Source organism: Nansenia antarctica (assembly GCF_963989245.1).
Source record: "Nansenia antarctica genome assembly, chromosome: 17".
NCBI lineage: Eukaryota > Metazoa > Chordata > Actinopteri > Argentiniformes > Microstomatidae > Nansenia > Nansenia antarctica.
The window spans coordinates 19,472,840-19,492,451 of record NC_137687.1 but is presented as its reverse complement, the minus strand read 5'-3'; the positions used below and the strand labels follow the sequence as shown (position 1 = coordinate 19,492,451).

The following is a 19,612-nucleotide window of genomic DNA, read 5'->3' as shown; positions in this document are numbered from 1 at the left end:
TGCAGGCTTTGATCTGCTGTCCTTTCGGGGAAGTGTATGACAAGCTGCAATTGTATTGCTTTCAATAGGCATGTTTTTCTTTTCAAAGAATTGTATGATTTGTTGTTCCAGTGTTTGTAGTTCATGTGCAGGTGCGTCCTCACCTTTGTTTGTTGCTGTGCCTGACGCCGCCCTGGCATATGTTTGATGCTTGGTCTCCAGTCCGGTTATCACCAAATCTTCCATTCGGGAATATTGTTCAATGTCGTCGATTCTTTTCTCCAGATCATCAATCTTTTTATCCTTTTCCTTGATAAGCGTTTTCAGTTGTTTCACCTCATCCATTAGTTCCATAAGTTTGGTTTGTTGTTTTGCAACTTTGCTTATCTCCTCTGACATAAAGTTCAGTGATTTTCTGATTTCCTCCATTTCCTCCTCCATCGCATTTTGTTTATTCAGCTTTGGTGGCATTTTTTCCTTTGTTTTAAGTACTTTTAAGAGTTATATTTCTGAGAGCTCAGAGAGCTCCAAACAATTCCACCATCTTGGAAAGGGGCGGGGTCGAAAAATGAGAAAAGACCTTGTCTTTCACTTTCCTTCCATATATGTTTAAGATGCATTTAGACAGCAGGAGAAAGAGAGAACGCAGATGAGAAGGACTACAGGACAGATTTGGTGGGGCTCAGTGTCAGGACACAAGTGTTACCGTTTAATGTTACATTAAAAAGCAGACTAGCCACTAATACCCCATATTTGTCAGTTACATTATCAGAATAGTGCAAGAATAGTGCAAGAATAGATGCAAATGCAAAAAATAAGTAATTTTCTTTGGACAAAGATTTCTTTGTAGGACAGAACACAGTACAACATTCTACTTTCAACATACTACATAGGCATATTCCTCTTTTTTCTTTCTATCCAACACATCTTCATTGTTTTGGACACCTAGTCCTCCAGTGTTAGATCTGAGGGAACTAGGAGGGGTAGGAGGTTGTTGTCTTCCTACACCTGGTTCTGGTTCTGCAGAGCTCCCAGCAGACCGCCGGCCGTGTTGAAGAGGTTGATGGGAGAAGAGCCATCTGTGATCAGGGTGGTCTTCAGACCCAGAGACTGGAGCAGTTTGACCTGGGGGAGAGAGAGAAAGGGACCGGGACGACACAAATATGTGATTCAGCGGTATACCACAGCTTCTTGTTCCATAACGCTTAATTGCATTGAACAGTTGTTTATCGGTTGCTAAGCAACGGTAAGTGACGCCACAGTGAGCTTCAAAGGAACACACCGTACAGTAACAACGTGAGTGAAAGAAAACACGTCCGTGTCATAGGACTTAAGTTTTACATGTCATTTAGATATAGGTACATTAGGTAGGTATGTTACAAAACATGCCCAAAGGCGCCCCCTAAATGTCTCTCGCCAGCTGCTGCGCTCTGAAGTGTTGTGCCGTCAGTGGCTCGCAGTAGCGAGTTCTAAACTTGTGATCCATCAGTCAAACGAATGTTTAGCCGGTGGAATTTTGAAGAGGAAACCGGAGTGCGACGTGACCTCAACATTACCCAAAAAAATAAAAAAAAATAAAAATCACCATTTGCCGGCCACCTAAAGATGAAGCGCATCTTCGTGAACGACAGGGAAGAAGTTTCCATCGATCAAAAGTAACCTTCCATTGAAAAGAGGATATAATCAGGGGTGCACATAACTTTTTTGGGCCAGTGCTCAGAGGAGCACCTAGGGATGCTGCTTGGTGCTCCCCGAGCTCGCGAGTCACGACCCGTCCCACAGGATGGATAAAAAAGGGATACATGGATAACTTATAGTAGAAAAACGACATTTATTCATAAATAAAGATGAACGAACAAATGATTGTGTGCAAAACAAAATAAACAAATGCAAAATCAAATGACTGCTCTTTATGCATGAAAGTCTGTCAGACTCCTTTAAACACAATGAAATCAACTGACATCTCTTTAAGCACTAACTGAATGTCTGTTCTTTAAACGCAATGAAATCAACTGACATCTCTTTAAGCACTGCTCTGTTCTGTAAACACTGAAATCAACTTTTCAACAAAAAGTTACAGCCTAAGCATTTATTTATGCTACAAGCTTAATCATCATCATCACTGCTCTCTTGACTGCTGTTATCACTGTCCTCAATTTCAACCATGGTAGAGGATGTTAGGCTATCACTTTAAATAGCTCATTATTTCGATTGTGCAACAAAGTCTTTTTTTATTTTTTTTCCTAATAGAATTCCCAACCATATTCCCTGGGTCAGGGGTCTAGGTGCGATAATGAAGCTGTAAAACAAACGTCTGAACGTTTGAAAGCTTCAGAGAAAAGAAACGTGAAGTCCCTTGGTGTTGTTTTTCCTTTTAGCGCCGAGTCGTTCGGGACTGAATTTTCACGTGGCGGCGTGATAACCGTGCGATACACGATACGCGATACGCGGAATGAAAGTACGATTTACGATACTTTCCGAATGTTTTCGTGAGGGGAGTCGCCGTGGTCGTCGTCGGTCGACTGTTGCGATGGATTACTCGTCGGGGACGGCAAATAGTTACTTAGTGATGCAGCAGTCAGCAGTTGGATTTTGAGGAAGTAAATTCCTCTCCCAGCGCTTCCAGCTGTTGGTGCGCAAGAGCGCGTTCATGCGGCTGATCTGCCGCGCAGGATGCATTTTGGCGACGCATGCGCACTGGCGCACCAGTTATGTGCACCCCTGGATATAATCTAATAAATATGTTAGTATCATCACTAATTTCGTGTGCAAACTCGCACAAGAAGACCCGACAGCTGCTGCACACTGAGTCAAGTGCCAATATTTAATGAGTATTTACCTCAATTTGCATATTTACATTTGTTGGTAAAAAAAACTTGTAATACAAAAACATGTTCTATACATACAAAAAAATATCCTATTCTTGGGTGAAGATCACAGTTTTTAGACCATTTACATTGAAAACAGGGGACAAAATCATGCACTTTTTACTAAACTAATATTGGCAGAACTTTCTTATTTCTTAACCGATTTGGACGATCTTTGTGTTTTTATTTTTATTTTTTCAAGCCCTTTTAGGCTGGATGTTGGGCTTGGTTTCATTTTGGAAGAGTTTACATTTTTTGTAACATACCTACATTAGGTATAATAATGTACACTGATGAATAACTGAAATATCAAGGGAAAGACGAAGTTTTGTAACACGATTTTTGTTCAATATGTGAAGGCCCCAAGCCAACACAAGGATGTAATAAGCGTTTGAAATATCCTGTACTCCTCTCCCTCACAGGATATGCTGTCACACTACATTTCAATGCAATCACATAGAATCTTTTTTTAAAGTTAAATATAAATAACGTCTTTGTAACAGCCCAGTTTTCTACTCACAATACTTTCATTGCCACCCTAGTCTATGGAATGACGCGTATAGTATGATAAATGTTGACTACGTACGATGTGACAGTCTGATCGTTTGGTCCGCATGTCGGCAACCAATCCAAATGTTCTGACTTTTCTTTTGAAACACAGTACTACATTTTCAACGGTGTCGAGAATCACAACACAAACTCGCTAGTCAAGCCAAAACACTGCAACGCAATGGATCCGGTGAGTAATCCCCACTGCTATCTAGTGAACTGATTAGTTGACGAGCGATGTGTCGTTGATTTTCAACAACGCGGAAACGTATTCAAATTTTTCAAAAAGAAAAGTCGCGATCGTTACATCGGATCCCGACATGAGGACCTAAAACACTAAAATGTGTGACATATAATATCCGGTATGGGACAGGTGTGTTACCTGCAGCTCCGGCCCTGCCCTGGCCATCTCCTTGATGGTGTCGCTGCCCAGGTTCTCCACCAGCTGTTTGAAGCGGCTGCTCTCGATGCCCACCATCTTTTCCTGTTTCTCGATCTCCAGGCGGTCCATCTCCTTCTTATAGGACAGCTCTTGTTCCCGCGCCTTCGCCAGACGCTGCAGCTCCCCGTCCTATGTGATAGATGCCATTTAGATGATGCCTAGCTAGCCGTTATCCAAAGCTGTCCCTTTAGCTAGCTGTTATCCAAAGCTACCCCTTTAGCTAGCCGTTATACAAAGCTGTCCCTTTAGCTAGCCGTTATACAAAGCTGTCCCTTTAGCTAGCCGTTATCCAAAACGACTTACATTGCAATGAGTGCATACATTTTCAGTATATATGGTCCCAGCGGGAATCGAACCCACAACCTAAAGAGTTCAGTGTTTCCTCTATATGCATTTATTGGTGGCGGGCCGCCACGAATGAATTTCCTCCGCCACGAATTGATTCAGTCCACAAAAAAAATACACAAAAAAATACAAAAATACAATTTTTTTTTTTTTTTACATTTTAGCTGATTCAAATATATCTGATCCTAGATCAGCGCTATAATGGATGTTGACTAAAAGTGCACCTAAATCCACGACCATCTCTCTCTAACCGCTGATTCAAAATCAGATTAATGACATTAGGGCTACTCCTGATTGGTCTAAATGTGAACCGGCATGAGAACCGTGCAGACTCAACCATCCCCGCTCAGCTTCCGAAATGCTCGGGCGCCTGTGTTTTCTCCTCGCAAATGGCTAAAAGTCACCGGTATTACCATCTAAAAGATACAAAAAGCTGATCTAGCTAGCTAGGTGCACAAATAAGATATCACGTTAAATAACAGCGACAGATGGATGGATTTTTCAAGAAAAAAGATGTCCCAGACACTTCAAACATTGCTGAAGCTAGCAGTGGCTATGAGCGATACGAAACTGCATGGCTGGGTGTCGTATTGCAGGATTTAAGTTTCTCTATATATTTCGGGACGAGGAGCAGCATGGCATGGTCGGACCTTCCCAGCGGTGCTCTCGGGAACGAACGGTAAGCCTCGTTGATAGTAACGTAGCAGTGGTCTAGTATGTTAGCTCCTCTGCTGGGGCATGACACCTGTTGTTTGTAATTGGGAAGTTCTGTTGGTGTGATTAAAATCGCCGAGCACAATAACTGCTGCGTCGGGATTAGAGTTTTCCACAGAGGAGATGTAGGTAATACTTGGGACATTGCAATTGAAATTGCGTTCAAAGTAAAACACACACACACACACACGCAAATATTGACAGTAGAGCTTGGCTTGATAGTGTATATCCCCACTGTGCTGGGTCGCCTCCACACCTGGCACCACAGAGGCCCGTTAATAAGACTGCTGTCTGTGGATTAGTTCGAAAAAAATGTGTCCAATACAACGTTGTAGTTGTTTAGTACAAATGGGTCTATAGCAGCTAGGTAACATTAGTCCTGTATCAGAGTTGTGTTGTTGGGTCTTGTAGCAGGGTTAGCTATAGCAGTACTAACGACAGCTACACGCCCTCAACTGGGAACATAAAGGATAAATGAATTTTGCAATCGAACGTGTCCTACAGCGACAGCTGGTCGTGCAAATGAGGATCTGGGAAGATTTTTGTAGGTTTTTTTTTTTTTTGCCATCCTCCCTCTAGTTTGAAATTCGGTCGTTGTTTTGAGCGCGCGTGCACGCGAAAAAAATATCGCGCGCGCGGACAGACCTATCCGCCACCAATGGAAAAATTCCTGGAGGAAACACTGGAGTTGTTAGCGCCGTGCTCTACCAACTGAGCCACAGAGGACCCACGGACCCCCCCCACACAGACGTACCTCTACACTATAGCACACACACACACAGACGTACCTCTACACTACAGCACACACACACACACGACAGACGTACCTCTACACTACAGCGCGCGCACACACACACACACACACACACACACACACACACACACACACACACACACACACACACACACACACAGTCGTACCTCTACACTACAGCACACACACACCTCTACACTATAGCGCACAGCGCACACACACACACACCCCTACACTATAGCGCACGCACACACACACACACCTCTACACTATAGCGTGCACACACACACACACACACACACACCACCCCACCCCACCCATCCACACGGCTATGGCCAGGTGATGTTCCTACGCACCGCCTCGATCCTCTGGGCCTCGGCCTTCAGCTTGGCCTCGTTGACGGCTGCCTCTCCCTGGATGCGGGCGGCCTCTGCCCTGGACTGGGCCTCCGCCTTGGCCGCGCCCGTGCTCTCCACCGCCGCACTGCAAGACATTTTTAGCCATTTATCCAAAGCGACTTACAAGTAAGTAAGTAAGTAAGTAAAATGTAATTCTATAGCGCCTATCCCAGACCAGGGGTCACAAAGTGCTTATACATATACAAGAACATAATAAAAGAGCAAAAGTTATAGCAGGTTAAAATAGGTAAACACGTGAAAGAAGAACAAGTAACAAATAACAAGTGTACAACAATATCAATAGGACACAGAAAGACAGCCCTTTGGGGTTAGCCTATGTCCTGTCTATACAGGACAGTCTTTAGCTGTTTTTTAAAAGCAGAGACCGAGACCGCTGATCTAAGGTCCAAGGGAAGAGCATTCTAAAGTTTGGGAGCCACGGTTTGGAATGCTCGATACAATACATCTGTCAAAGTAGGTGAATCATCTATCCATCAGTCATCGTAAAAGTAATCGATGCTCGGGGCCAGGGGCCATCGGCAGTCAACAATGCTAGAGGAAGGAAGAATGTTTTTTTTTTTTTTTTTTCCCTCAACGCCTTAACTCCAAAAGGACCGTTTTCCCATACTACAATCATTCAAGATACATTACAGAGCTTGTTTGCTAGTTCTTTACTATTTTTGGGCTTGAGTGTTAGAATGTATGGTTCATGGTGAAAGAATGATGAAGATGAATTTAATTTAATTTAACTTTAATTTTGACATTTAGCAGACGCTTTTAATCCAAAGCGATTTACAATTACGAATTACAGGGACATTCCCCCTAGAGTAACTGAGGGCTAAGTGCCTTACTCAAGGGCACACTAGTGGTGGTGTGGTTTCAGATGGGATTTGAACTCACAACCTTCCGATCACAAGTCCAACTCACTATCCACTAGACCACCACTACCCCTCTGAATGTATGGCTAATCAATTCCTTCTCATTAAACCGCACAGTCCTCAGTTTGACGTGCAACAAACCTTGTTCCTGGGGGGGTGGCCCTGTCTAAACAATCAGGTCATTTCTTAACAATATCCATGTGTATTTAGGGGATCCATCTTGGCTCAGGTCTCCCAGAGGTGGGAAGGTTCCATACAGTAATGTAAACGCTGGCTCTACTGCTGGACTCTGACATTGGAGGATTAGCATCAACTCTGAGCGAACGTCTTTAGCGATGGCAAAGCTTGGGGATAGCATTCAGCCTGCTTGTGACAACACAATGATTTTTCCATACAACTTTAACACTATCCCGTTAACTCAACAGAAGATTGGAATAACTGTTTCCGATCAGTCTTAACATTAGCCATATTGGGTTGATTTAGCATTTCCTGGGCTGGGTAGGCCTACCCTACCCAGTACCCTACCCAGTACCCTACCCAGCCCAGGAAATGCTAAATTGACCCAATATGGCTAATGATATGTGATATATATGATTGTGTGTAGGGCAAGGTTTAGCATCAGTACAGTAGTATCATTAGTGTTTCTATCCCAGAAAGTGTTAACATGGTTTATTAGTGTCTTATGCCAACATGGTGTATTAGCGTCTTATGCTAACATGGTTTATTAGCGTCTTATGCTAACACAGTTCATTAGCGTGTTATGCTAACATGGTTTATTAGCGTCTTATGCGAACACAGTTTATTAGCGTCTTATGCTAACACGGTTCATTAGCGTATTGTGCTAACACAGTTCATTAGCGTGTTATGCTAACACAGTTCATTAGCGTGTTATGCTAACACAGTTCATTAGCGTGTTATGCTAACACTGTTCATTAGCGTGTTATGCTAACACTGTTCATTAGCGTGTTAGGCCCTCTCACCTGAGGGCCTCCAGCTCCAGCAACTCCTTGCGGGCCTTCTCAGCCTCGGCCTGGTCCGTGATCCTCTGCCTCTCCAGCCGGCCCCGGGCCTCCTGCTCCAGACGCTCCGCCTCGTGGCTGTGGGGACCAGGAGAGTCAAGAGTCAACACTACCGTCTGATTCTGACCAACACTACTATCTGATTCTGACCATCACGACCGTCTGATTCTGATGCTCCAAAACAAACAAAACTAAAACAAACAACACACTTCAATGGAAATTGAAAACTGGATTAGTTAAATGTGTGTTAAGGTTGGGGTAAACAGGACAGGTTAAATGTGTGTTAAGGTTGGGGTAAACAGGACAGGTTAAATGTGTGTTATGGTTGGGGTAAACAGGGGGCCGTTCCACTAAAGGTGGATCAGTATATCGGCGATTGAAATAAATCAGGCGATCAGGCAACTCGGGATTGGAATTCAAGCCTCAGGTGATTCCTCGAACGAGGATCAGGCTTGTGTGATGAGTGTTCACAGAACACCGGCTTAGAAATCTTCGATATGGGTGCGTGCACGCAGACATAAAGAGCCCCGAAGAGTCGATCTGTCGAAATGAAGATACTCCACTCTGCAGGGGTTCTACATTTGCGCAGCATTCCGAATTATTGATCTTTATGAAGACGGAAAAATAAGATGTAAAAGTGCAATACTGCCGCAATTAACAAGGCGAGGGAAATGGTTTGGCAAGAAATTGCTGACCGATTAAATGCGTAGGTCATACTAGCCCCAGTTATTGTTATATGTTCATATTTTAATAAATTAATATGACTACTGTGGTGATATCAGCAGCAGGCTACAATCCGTCATATCGCCACAATGGCCTAGTGGTATCGACCGCTGCCATAGGATTTATTCGTAATTTTTAGACGGTGGTTCGAATCCCTCTTCGGACACACTTTTTACTGCGTTTCATTGTCTGAATCTAATCTAAAATCTCATCTAAAAAAGTATGTAGGCTATAAATTTATTGTGCAGGCTAATTTACAAGAACTGACACGATTACAATGGTGTTTGAAGCCTTTGCATGAAATCTTCGGTTAAATGTAAAAAAAAAAAAAAAACGTATCCAAGTCTCGAACACACAACCTTTGGAACTCTAGCTGCTTGCCTTAACCACTGCACCAGCCAGACCGCTGTGATGACAGCAATGCAAGTTGAAACAATTACCTTTTTTTTAACACTCTTTTATTTATTGATCTATCGATCTATCTATCACACTTTCAAAATATCAAGTTATCTATCGATCGATCACACTTTCAAAATATCAAATTATCTATCTATCACACAGTCAACCAATCTATCTATCTATCTCGTGTGAAGTGGGAACTAATATTTCCTAAAAGAGGAACTGTCGTTCGGGATGTAGTTTCCGCCTGTGAGCCTTTTTTGACGCACGTCTTACTTTAGCCAGTGTTTTAGCCTGCTCACGACCAGGCTAATTATATCTGACTCAGAAGGAGCTCAACCAAGCAGCGAATTATTTGAGCCACATTGATGGAACCGAACGCAAGCTAACATTATCGAGGCTTAGAACTTTATCGAGGCTTAGAAGATAATCTCGCTTAGTGGAACGGGGCCCAGGACAGGTCAAGAGGTGGACAGGGAAAACTGCTCATCCACCAGCACATTAGCGGAGACACTGCTAGTCTTGTTCCCAAACACGTGTCCTGTTTTAACTGGAGAGACTTGACAAGAGGACGAGAAGGTAGGGAAGGAAACTATAGACGCACTGAGAAAAACAAAGAGACGGAGAGAGAGGGAGCAATTAGCCGAAATGAACGAGACTATTAGAATAAAACAGCAATATCACAGCGAGGGAGGAACAGTCTCACTGAGGAATAAGAACACCCAAACCAAGTAAGAAACTATCTTTTCTTCTAATAACTATTTAGTTCCCATCTTTCATTAATGTATGTTTTTAGCGATGCCTCCTCATGTTAGGTTCATGTCAATAACAACTTCAATTAACTTAATACGGGTGGATGGACATTTGCACTATTGAAGCCACTGTAAAACCATCACTTCATTACTTGATCAATGTAGGGTCAGTTATTATTATTGTGTTTTTGGATCTGAATGCTGCAATGTCAGTGTTGAGGAGCCAACGCCTAAGAACAAGAGTCTAGTGTACTGGTAGAGTGAGGTGTAATAAAAGCGGTTGTGATTGTTTACAAACAGACAGACTCTACTGGTAGAGGGAGGTGTGATGAAGGCGGTGGTGGTTCTTTACAGAAAGACAGACAGAGAGACAGACAGAGAGACAGACAGACAGAGACAGGCAGACAGAGGTGTGATGAAGGCGGTGGTGGTTCTTTACAGACAGACAGAGAGACAGACAGACAGACAGAGAGACAGACAGAGGGAGGTGTGATGAAGGCGGTGGTGGTTCTTTACAGACAGACAGAGAGACAGACAGACAGACAGACAGACAGACAGAGAGACAGACAGAGGGAGGTGTGATGAAGGCGGTGGTGGTTCTTTACAGACAGACAGAGAGACAGACAGACAGGCAGACAGATAGACAGAGGGAGGTGTGATGAAGGCGGTGGTGGTTCTTTACAGACAGACAGACAGAGAGACAGAGAGACAGACAGACAGAGAGACAGACAGAGGGAGGTGTGATGAAGGCGGTGGTGGTTCTTTACAGACAGACAGAGAGACAGACAGACAGGCAGAGGGAGGTGTGATGAAGGCGTGGTAGAGGGAGGTGTGATGGAGGCGTGGCAGAGGGAGGTGTGATGGAGGCGTGGTAGAGGGAGGTGTGATGGAGGCGTGGTAGAGGGAGGTGTGATGGAGGCGTGGTAGAGGGAGGTGTGATGGAGGTGTGGTAGAGGGAGGTGTGATGGAGGCGTGGTAGAGGGAGGTGTGATGGAGGCGTGGTGGCTCTGACCGTGCCGTGGCCTCCTGGGAGTTGGTGGTGATCTCGATGGCCAGCTGGACGCTCTTCTGCAGGGCGTCCCTGGTCCTCTGGTCCACCGGCTCCACAGACTGGATGTCCACGCTGCTGATCACCAGGCCGTTCTGGCCAAAGCGCAGGCTGGCCCGCACCGCCATCTTCTCGTCAAAGCCGAATACCGAGGAGCAGATGATGCGGTTCGAGTTCTGGTGATACGAGGGGGTGGGGGGGGGGGGGGTAGATTAGATTAGATTAGATCCGACTTCATTGTCATTGCGAAATGCAGTTTAGCATCTAACCAGAAGTGCAAATAGTGATATAAAACATGATAGTGATAGGTACAGTATAGCAAGTACGGTAGTCAGAGATATATACAGGAGAATGGATAGGAGTGAACTAGGTTGAGGTTGGATGAGTGTAGAGATATGGGTTATTGGTGAGTTGTTGGTAGACAGGCAGACAGGCAGGCAGACAGAGAGACAGACAGACAGGCAGACAGAGAGACAGACAGACAGACAGGCAGGCAGACAGACAGGCAGACCTTGTGGAAGTCATCAAACTGCACGGAGGCCACGGCTCCTCTGACGCGGGAGGCGATGGCTTTACAGGCGTCGCCCACGAAGTCAGGCACAGAGAACAGAGACGCTGCCTGGGACGCCTCCGCTGGAACCTTCACATCAAAGTACCTGAGACAGAGAGAGAGACAGAGAGAGAGAGAGACAGAGAGACAGAGAGAGAGAGTTAATCCAATATAGGGTCACATTTGTGTGGGGACAATCCGTTGAAGTCAGTCACCCAGCCAGCCAGTCACCCATAGTTGGGGGCCTTAGGGATATTTTTGTGCAAATTTGTGCAAAAGCACCAAATTTGGCCCAGATGTAGCTCAGAGTATGCTCTAATGATTTAGCCAGGGCGCCCGAGCCAACGACCACCGCCCTCTGAAAAAGGTTTCGGCTATAACCTTTGAACCAAATGAACTAGAAATGCAAGCCTGGTGTCTATTTTATGTTTTTTGACTATTAGAAACACATTAGAATGCTTATATTCATGAGTGGGTGTGTCTGGACCCCTAATTTGCATAATGCAATTTTTTGGTTTTGTTTGGCTTTTGGGTCAGGTCGATTGGTCAATGTCCTTGCTGTGACGTATTGCGTCGGTCTTGCAGGTGTGATGGGCCAAATGCATTGTACTGACATTGACATTCTCGGTTGCAGGTTGGCATCTTCTTCTTCGGCGTATGGGTAGTTGTCTTTCCTCTCCACTCCACCAGGCTCGGGGCCGAGGGGCTACCCTTTTACCACCCCGAGACCTGGTTGAGGGGCTCACCCGGGCTATATTTCTGGACACCCCTCCAGAAGCCACGTCATCGTCTCGTCATCTAATACCGACAGACCATGCATCCCGTTGGGTGGGTGGTACACCGGGCAATCCAGGATAACATGGTCTGCGGTTTGGCATCTTCTGTATTAGCTGCACAGGGTTTGAGGAACTCTGGACCATGGAGGACGATATCATTGAACACTCGTAAGGGTTCAGCAACAGATGTTGTGAGACAGTTGGACAGGAAGGAGCCGTCAAATGTGTGGCCTCGTTGTAAGCAGTACTTGTGTAAAACCAAGGCAGCCCTCATCAACAGAATTGCCTCATCCTGAGCCAATTGTTCCTCTTAGCCACTTGTTCCTTGTTTGCGATGTAGGTTTCCCTCCCCTTCTGGTGTTCACTCTATTCAGGCAGATAGCTGAGGAGATGTTGCTTGAATGTTGTTGTGTGGGGTTCATAATCAGACACAAACACCTGCGTTCTTTCATAAAGTTCCTGTAGAGTTGCCGTAATAGGAGATTGTGAAGGAGGATCTGAATCCTCAACCAGAGCAACAATTTGTGCAATAGTTAGATGGTCAAAGGTTGTCCCCCACTCACTGGTAGATGCTTCCCCTTCTGACACCCTGGCCTGGCAGTGTCATGAGATGCTTGCCGTTTTGCTGCATATCTCAACATGAGATAACATTTGGCATGTAGTACACACCTGCTGCATGCACATCGGAAGCTTGTGTAACTAATCTACCAAGAAGCTAAAAATGTTAACAGGATTCTGCTCAGCTTTTCAGATTGGAATCAACATTATCTGTTACTGCCTTGTGAAGGTCATCCATATCTCCCCCTCACATATGACACAATGAATGCCACAGGCTTTGGGTTGACATGATCGAAGCTTTTTAGGACTCACTACTAAGGAGGAGCCAACGTCATACTTTGGAGCCCTTTTGACACGACAACTACTACAGTAGCTTCTACAGCGTTTGTGATACATAGCATTATGTGTTTTAAGCGTTGCTGCAATACCTGAACCGTCATTCAACTGATCAATTGTAACATTAACAGTAGAAGGAAGAACATTAGCAATAGCTAAGAAATCTTTTTTTCCCTTTTCTAGTGATACAAGTCGTTGTATCTTGGGTCTTTGCAATGGTTCATCAGCATCTCATTGGCAGAGACAGCATAGGTCCCAATTAATGGTGCCGCTACTAGAGGTAGAGGTAGAGGCCATATTGTAATGACATAATACATGACTTACGTGAGATTGAGAAAATTGTAGCCTACATGTTGTCGTTGCAGGAAATAGTAGTTGTAGACAGAAGTAAAACAAGACAATACCTTATTTTCAGCATGTCTCCTATCAATTGAAATTATAAGAATGCATATATGACAATGGGCTGTGTTCGTGTAAACAGAAGAAGGCATCAGTCATTGTTATCTTGATAGCTAGCTACTGTAGAATATTACAGGCTGGCTCCACTACCAGCGTTGCGTCACCTCGCCATCGGCGTTGCATTAACTTGACGTTGTACCTGCTCCACCGTCATTTGTCGCATATAAAAATATAGATTTTTCCACCTCAAGTATCAGCCGTTCGTCATCCATTTCTGCAAGCTTCAAGCACCTGTGGTGATTAATAATTCGCAATAGCTGCGACCAGGTACGAGCTATAGAGTAGTTGGCTATGTGCATTTTCAATCTGGTGTCTTCTCTAGTAGTGGATTAACCGCTGTGGTGATTTAACTGATGATAAAAAGACATCAAGTAGACTACAAACAGAGCAAAACAAGAAAAAAACACCAGAAATCAACCAATATACAACTATAACCAACAACCAATATACAATTGTAAATATACGTTTGCGTTCGACATCAGAAATCAAACTTTGCCGAATTTTTACTTTGGACGCAGCCATCGGCCGCAACGCAACACCGCCGCACCTTTCATTGATTACAAAAGAAACGTTCCCTGGCTGACAGCAATTCCGGACGCAACGCAGACGCAACGCTCGATGGCCATAGTGCAGCCTGGGCGTTAGCTAGCCAGCTAATGTTGTGAGGTGCAGAGAGCGGGATCCTGGAATATAACGAAAATTACTGATGATGAATGATGAATTATAACTTACGTGAGGAAGAAAATAGTAGTTGTACACGTTACTGTCCATCTTTATGACTTGCACACAAGCATGAAGTCACACTACTGTAAACAGCTTGTTAAGATTCAAATTCAAATTGTAACTGTCTTTAAGTTCACGAGGTCTGGCCCTCCCACATTCTCCCCAACATTCAAGTTATGGTAAAACTAATTTTCGGGGAGCCGCCATCTTGGAAATATGCAAATTAGGGGTCCAGACACACCCAATTATAAATATAAGCATTCCAATGTGTTTCTAATGGCCAAGAAATATAAATAAGACACCAAGTTTTTATTTGAAGCTAATTTGGTTCAAAAGTTATAGCCAAAACCTTTTTTCGGAGGGCGGCCATATTGATTTGGCCGCCATGGCGACCCCAGTGGTCACTGGCTCGGGCGCCCTGGCTAAATCATTAGAGCATACTCTGAGCTACATCTGGGCCAAATTCGGTGCTTTTGCACAAATTTGCACGAACATAGCCTCATATAGCCCGAAGGCCCCCAACTACCAGCCAGTCAGTCAGCCAGTCAGCCAGTCAGCCAGTCAGCCAGTCAGCCAGTCAGCCAGTCAGCCAGTCCATACCAGTTGAAGGAGAGCTAGTCAGTCCATAGCAGTTGAAGGAGAGCTAGTCAGTCCATGCCAGTTGAAGGAGAGCTAGTCAGTCCATACCAGTTGCTAGTGTTGTAGTTTTATATCATTTTATACTGAGAATTTAAGTCTCTCTACATTTTGGCGAATCTAGCACTCAAGGAAGGCCCATTTCCTTCCTGTAAGCAGTGGTGTAGTCTACGTGATACGCAGGACTACGCCGTATACCCACTAGGAAAGGCCAAGGATTTCCGTATACCCACTTCAAAATGTGTGAGGATACGTAACGGCGTTTTGTGACAGAACTTTCACTTTCATTCATAAAATTCACGCCGTCTGTGTTACGAAGCACTTGACTTCTGGACCATTGGGACTGACTATAGCGTCATATACCATCAACGGGGGGAGATGCGACATGAAATATGTCAAAATGCAGCACTATCATGCACAGATCAGCCTTAGAACATGTCATGTTAGATATATATAACGTTAGACAGGGAGCGCAGATTTATTTTTATGGCGTTCCGAAATGAACGATATGAGGCTGGGCGGGAAAAAACACAGTATACCCACTAGAAAAAACTAGACTACACCACTGCCTGTAAGGGATAGGCCAAGATATGTGGCGCAGTGAATAATTCTGACTATGGACAGGGCCCATAAACTTGTGCAATCACAGATTTGTATAATATGATTGGTTCCCAAAAATAGTGACCTCATGACCAAGGATAGTTCTATAAATATGAGTCCCGCCCAATGTTGTTGTTTTTTAGCTTTTTGTCTGCTACTTTCTCTCTGCGCTCATGTGACGTTGCTTAATAAAAGGCCTCTTTGGAGACAATTGATATAGGTCATGTTCTCACATGAAAATCAGAATCATGACCCGGAGCAAGTGGATGAGATTGCAAAATTGTTGCATAAATTATTTCTCTGATTTGCATTCTCACAGCCCTTTATGTAAACGAAGTAACATACGCAATCGAAGCAACAGACGTGGTAGTTGATTGGTCAAAAAAATATAGAGGGAATTCAACAGAGACACGAATGATGGACCCACAACAACGTATGGCGTTTCTTTTTGGTGCCAGATAATGGCAAATCAAGATCAATACGAGCATGAGCGGGAAATAGATCTTCACCACCATTTATAAATAAATAAATAGGCCTACATACAAACAAACAAACAAGTGATGGGCTGTTCTTATGAACGGCAGAGAGTGGAGAACACACGCACTTGATCTAGAGACAGCTGCGAGCTTTCATTTACAGGGGGTCTCCACATGCAGCGAGCTTGTGACACACACACACGCCGACTGAATGCCCACCGACACGTTGACTGTCCTGGGACGTACGTAAAGTAGGCCTAGTCCATATAGCTGCTTTGAATTCGAGAGGTGCGCGCCCAACATAACAGGGGAATGGTCTCATAGGTTTTTTGAAGAGCAATGTAGGCTACAGATTAGAACGATCGATAGATCTGCCCGTTCGTCCCGCTCTTATCCAAATCAACACGCATGCGCTGTTGCTTTCCTATGGACAGCCTCGATGCGTCGTTTCTAACCGGAGCGAAACCACCCTTTTCAGGCGGAGCATGCGTCGGTTGTTTGCTCCGGGAGCGACTTCGAATGTGCATTCTCACAGCTCCAAACGACGCAGAGCAAAGCGAATTTTATCCAAAACTTCGATTCCAAGTGAAGCAAATGTTCTAGTGAGAACACACCCAAGCTCTTTGTGCTTCTTTAGTTTTATTCAATCTATTAGGAATCAATTAAATCCACGACACTAGTCAGTCCATACCAGTTGTAGGAGAGCTGCAGCTGAAGGCGGGCATGGTCGGCCGTCTCGATGGTGATGATGTCGGTGAAGAAGTCGGGTCCGAGGAGCAGACACACGGCCTTGATGACGTTGGCTCTCTTGGGCTTGTCCCCTGACAGGGAGAGCACCGTGAACTGCTCATCAGGGCCCAGCATCACCCTGTCTGGCCCGAACAACACCCTGGGGGAGAGAGAGAGAGAGAAAGAGAGAGGGGGGGGGGGGATGAGTGTTGAAGATTGGATGATGAAGTATTTTTTTCATATATTTTTTTACCAGATTTCTTAACAGATTTCACCACTGCCACATACTGAAAAAACAAAACATTCTCAGCTGGGACAATCTAATCAAGTATGCCAACTTGTGCCTAGTCTACAAAGTTCTCCACAATCTGGCCCCACCTCCCCTCAGTGGCTTTGTAAAACAACGAGCACACACAAGTCAGATAATAAGAGGAGTCGCAAGAGGGAACTGTATTGTCCCACTGAGGAAGTCCACCTTTGGTCAGTCTGCTTTTCATTTAAAGCTGCACAAGAATGGAACACCCTACCAAATCACATCGGGGAACCCACCACATACACACCAAATCTGCCAACACTAAAATGCCTATGAATGTGACAGTGCTGAGCTGCTTGCCTGTGCCTTTCATTGCCATGCTGTCCCGCTGTCTTGTCTACATAACCTTATGTCTATGTCTGTGTCTGTAGCAGGCACGTGCCATGAGCTTTTAGATTGGGTAAGTATAAGATATAGAAATACACATAATTACACATACACGCTATCAGTGAACGCAGTTTCAAGGAAATGCAATTCTGATGCCCTAGAACCCGCTAATAAACTGTAGGGTCACTTTGTGATCAGATTACCAAAAACAAAAAAAACAGTTGCCAGTTTCGACTATATCAGGGGTGCTCATTGTTCAATCTTTTTTGAACCAAGATCTTTTCAAGTAGCCAGCCTGCTGAAATCTACAAGTCCAGTTTCAACATCGCAAACGCACACATGCACAACACAGACACACACCGTTTCCATCCTCCATAGTAAACTCACAACACACTTTCTTTTCACACTTTGTCACACAGGCACTTGACATCACATCACAAACCCTCCCTCTCTATCTCTCTCAAACACTTTTGGTCCAGAACCAATGGCACGGACAGCGACATTAGGCCAATGTCAGCGATTGATTAAGCAGCTCTCTCTCCAAACACAATGGCACAGGCCTCCATTCAAAGGTATAAGCAGAGGAAGTCTTAAATAAGAAGCCATAACCAGCAGTACAGCAGTACTCAAACCATATAAACAAGCACAGATCGCCCCCAGCCTCGCGAATCATATAAATCATATAAACCGCTCATACCAGGCTTGCTGGAACCCCCTAGCGACTCTCCCTTTCTGGGTGTGAAGATCGGTGAGCGGTGGCTTCGGGCGGCATTTAGCCAGTAGTTCTGTTTTTCCAGTCCAGTCCAGTCTACGAAATCCCTTTAGGTCGCTGACAGTAATGTCCATGTCCATATTCACAAAATCAAGCAAGTTATCCTTATTGATTATTATTATTTAGATCGTTTGAGCTAGCTAGCAAAAGCTATTCTGCCGGGCGAGAGGTGAAATGTTAAGTGAACTTGAAAGTGATAAGAGCCAATCAGTAGCTCTTATCGGAATTAAAGAACTACTGATTGGCTGTAAGCATGCTTACCCTGGCCACATTAAACAGCGGGCTGAGGCATCGGAAAAAAATAAAAAATACATTTTCACACATTCGAATGTACGCGAGGGAAAGCAGAGAGAGAAGTGCTTATAATGTAACGCAATGCAAGCAGAGTAGGAAGTGCTTACTCCTGCAGGTGGCGCTAAAAATACGACTCTTTTAATGAAAACAAACAAACGGTTACATGCACTTTTATTTTAATATTTTCACGGTCCTTTTTTATTTTTTCGTTGGGTAAGCACTGCTTACTCTGCTTATATGGACGGCACGTCCTTGGTCTGTAGTGCCCATGCTGTGCTTCACCGTTGTGTGCCGCCCTGTGATGTACCCTGTCCTGGTGCATGCTGACTGTAATGTAGCTCCATGTGCTTTTAACCCTGTAATGTGCATGTTTGTGTGTGTGTGCATGTGTGTTGCTTTTATGCCTGCCTAACCAGTACTTGATTGTTGATTTTAATTGTTTTCATTGTTTTAGGTTTCCAAGTGCCAACTGAACATCTGGCCAGGGACTACGGACTTAAACTAGCCTTATTGGCTAACTCCGGCATATTGCATTTGTGTCTCATATGTATTTTAATATGCACTGTCCCTGTGAAATAAACAATAAACTAAACTAAACTAATCAATTGTTGGAATTGTGTATTTTTTTTCACTTCCAACGGCGGCCATCTTACCTGGCCTTCTTCTCCCTGTAGTCGTAGACCTGCACAGCGGCGTTGTGGGGGACCCTGTAGGAGACCACCCTGGTCTTGTCCCGCGCCACGGCGTCTCGGGCCTGGCTGCGGTCCGAGCGGTCGGCCAGGGGGTCCCGGGTGGAGGCCAGGAGGGCCTCCACGTTCTGGGGAAGCTCCTTCTCCCACAGCTCCTCGTCCTGGGTCAGCATGTAGGTGTGGCCAATCACGGCACGCACCTGGGGGGAGGGAAGGGGGGGGTCGAGGGAGGGAGGGAAGGAGGGGGGGAGGGCATTGGGAAAAGGGAGTACGGTTTGTGTGTGTGTGGTGAGTCATGGTCACTTTGCAACTTTTGCAAATGACAGTGTGTGTGTGTGTGTGTGTGTGTGTGTGTGTGTGTGTGTGTGTGTGGTGACTTGCAAAGTGACCACGAGCCATGAGTCACTTGTGTTCCAGTACTCAGTAGACAGTAGACCTCTGACCTCTAGTCTGGGTTCTGTAGTTCTGACCTCTAGTGTGGGTTCTGTAGTTCTGACCTCTAGTCTG

The 19,612-nt window shown here is 44.8% G+C and overlaps 1 protein-coding gene across 1 annotated transcript in view; it reads right to left on the bottom strand.

Annotated features, from left to right (window-relative positions):
• Positions 1 to 717: 717 nt before the first annotated feature.
• LOC308172343 (major vault protein-like) overlaps positions 718 to 19,612 on the bottom strand; it is a gene marked incomplete at its 5' end in the record, with an annotated part of 52,577 nt that continues 33,682 nt past the window's right edge. The window contains 8 exons of the mRNA XM_080547255.1: positions 718 to 1,104; positions 3,778 to 3,966; positions 6,007 to 6,133; positions 7,907 to 8,023; positions 10,832 to 11,043; positions 11,379 to 11,523; positions 16,673 to 16,870; positions 19,070 to 19,305. Coding sequence (XP_080403381.1) covers positions 982 to 1,104; positions 3,778 to 3,966; positions 6,007 to 6,133; positions 7,907 to 8,023; positions 10,832 to 11,043; positions 11,379 to 11,523; positions 16,673 to 16,870; positions 19,070 to 19,305 — 1,347 coding nt within the window. The 3' untranslated portion in view covers positions 718 to 981. The remainder of the gene's footprint in view (positions 1,105 to 3,777; positions 3,967 to 6,006; positions 6,134 to 7,906; positions 8,024 to 10,831; positions 11,044 to 11,378; positions 11,524 to 16,672; positions 16,871 to 19,069; positions 19,306 to 19,612) is intronic.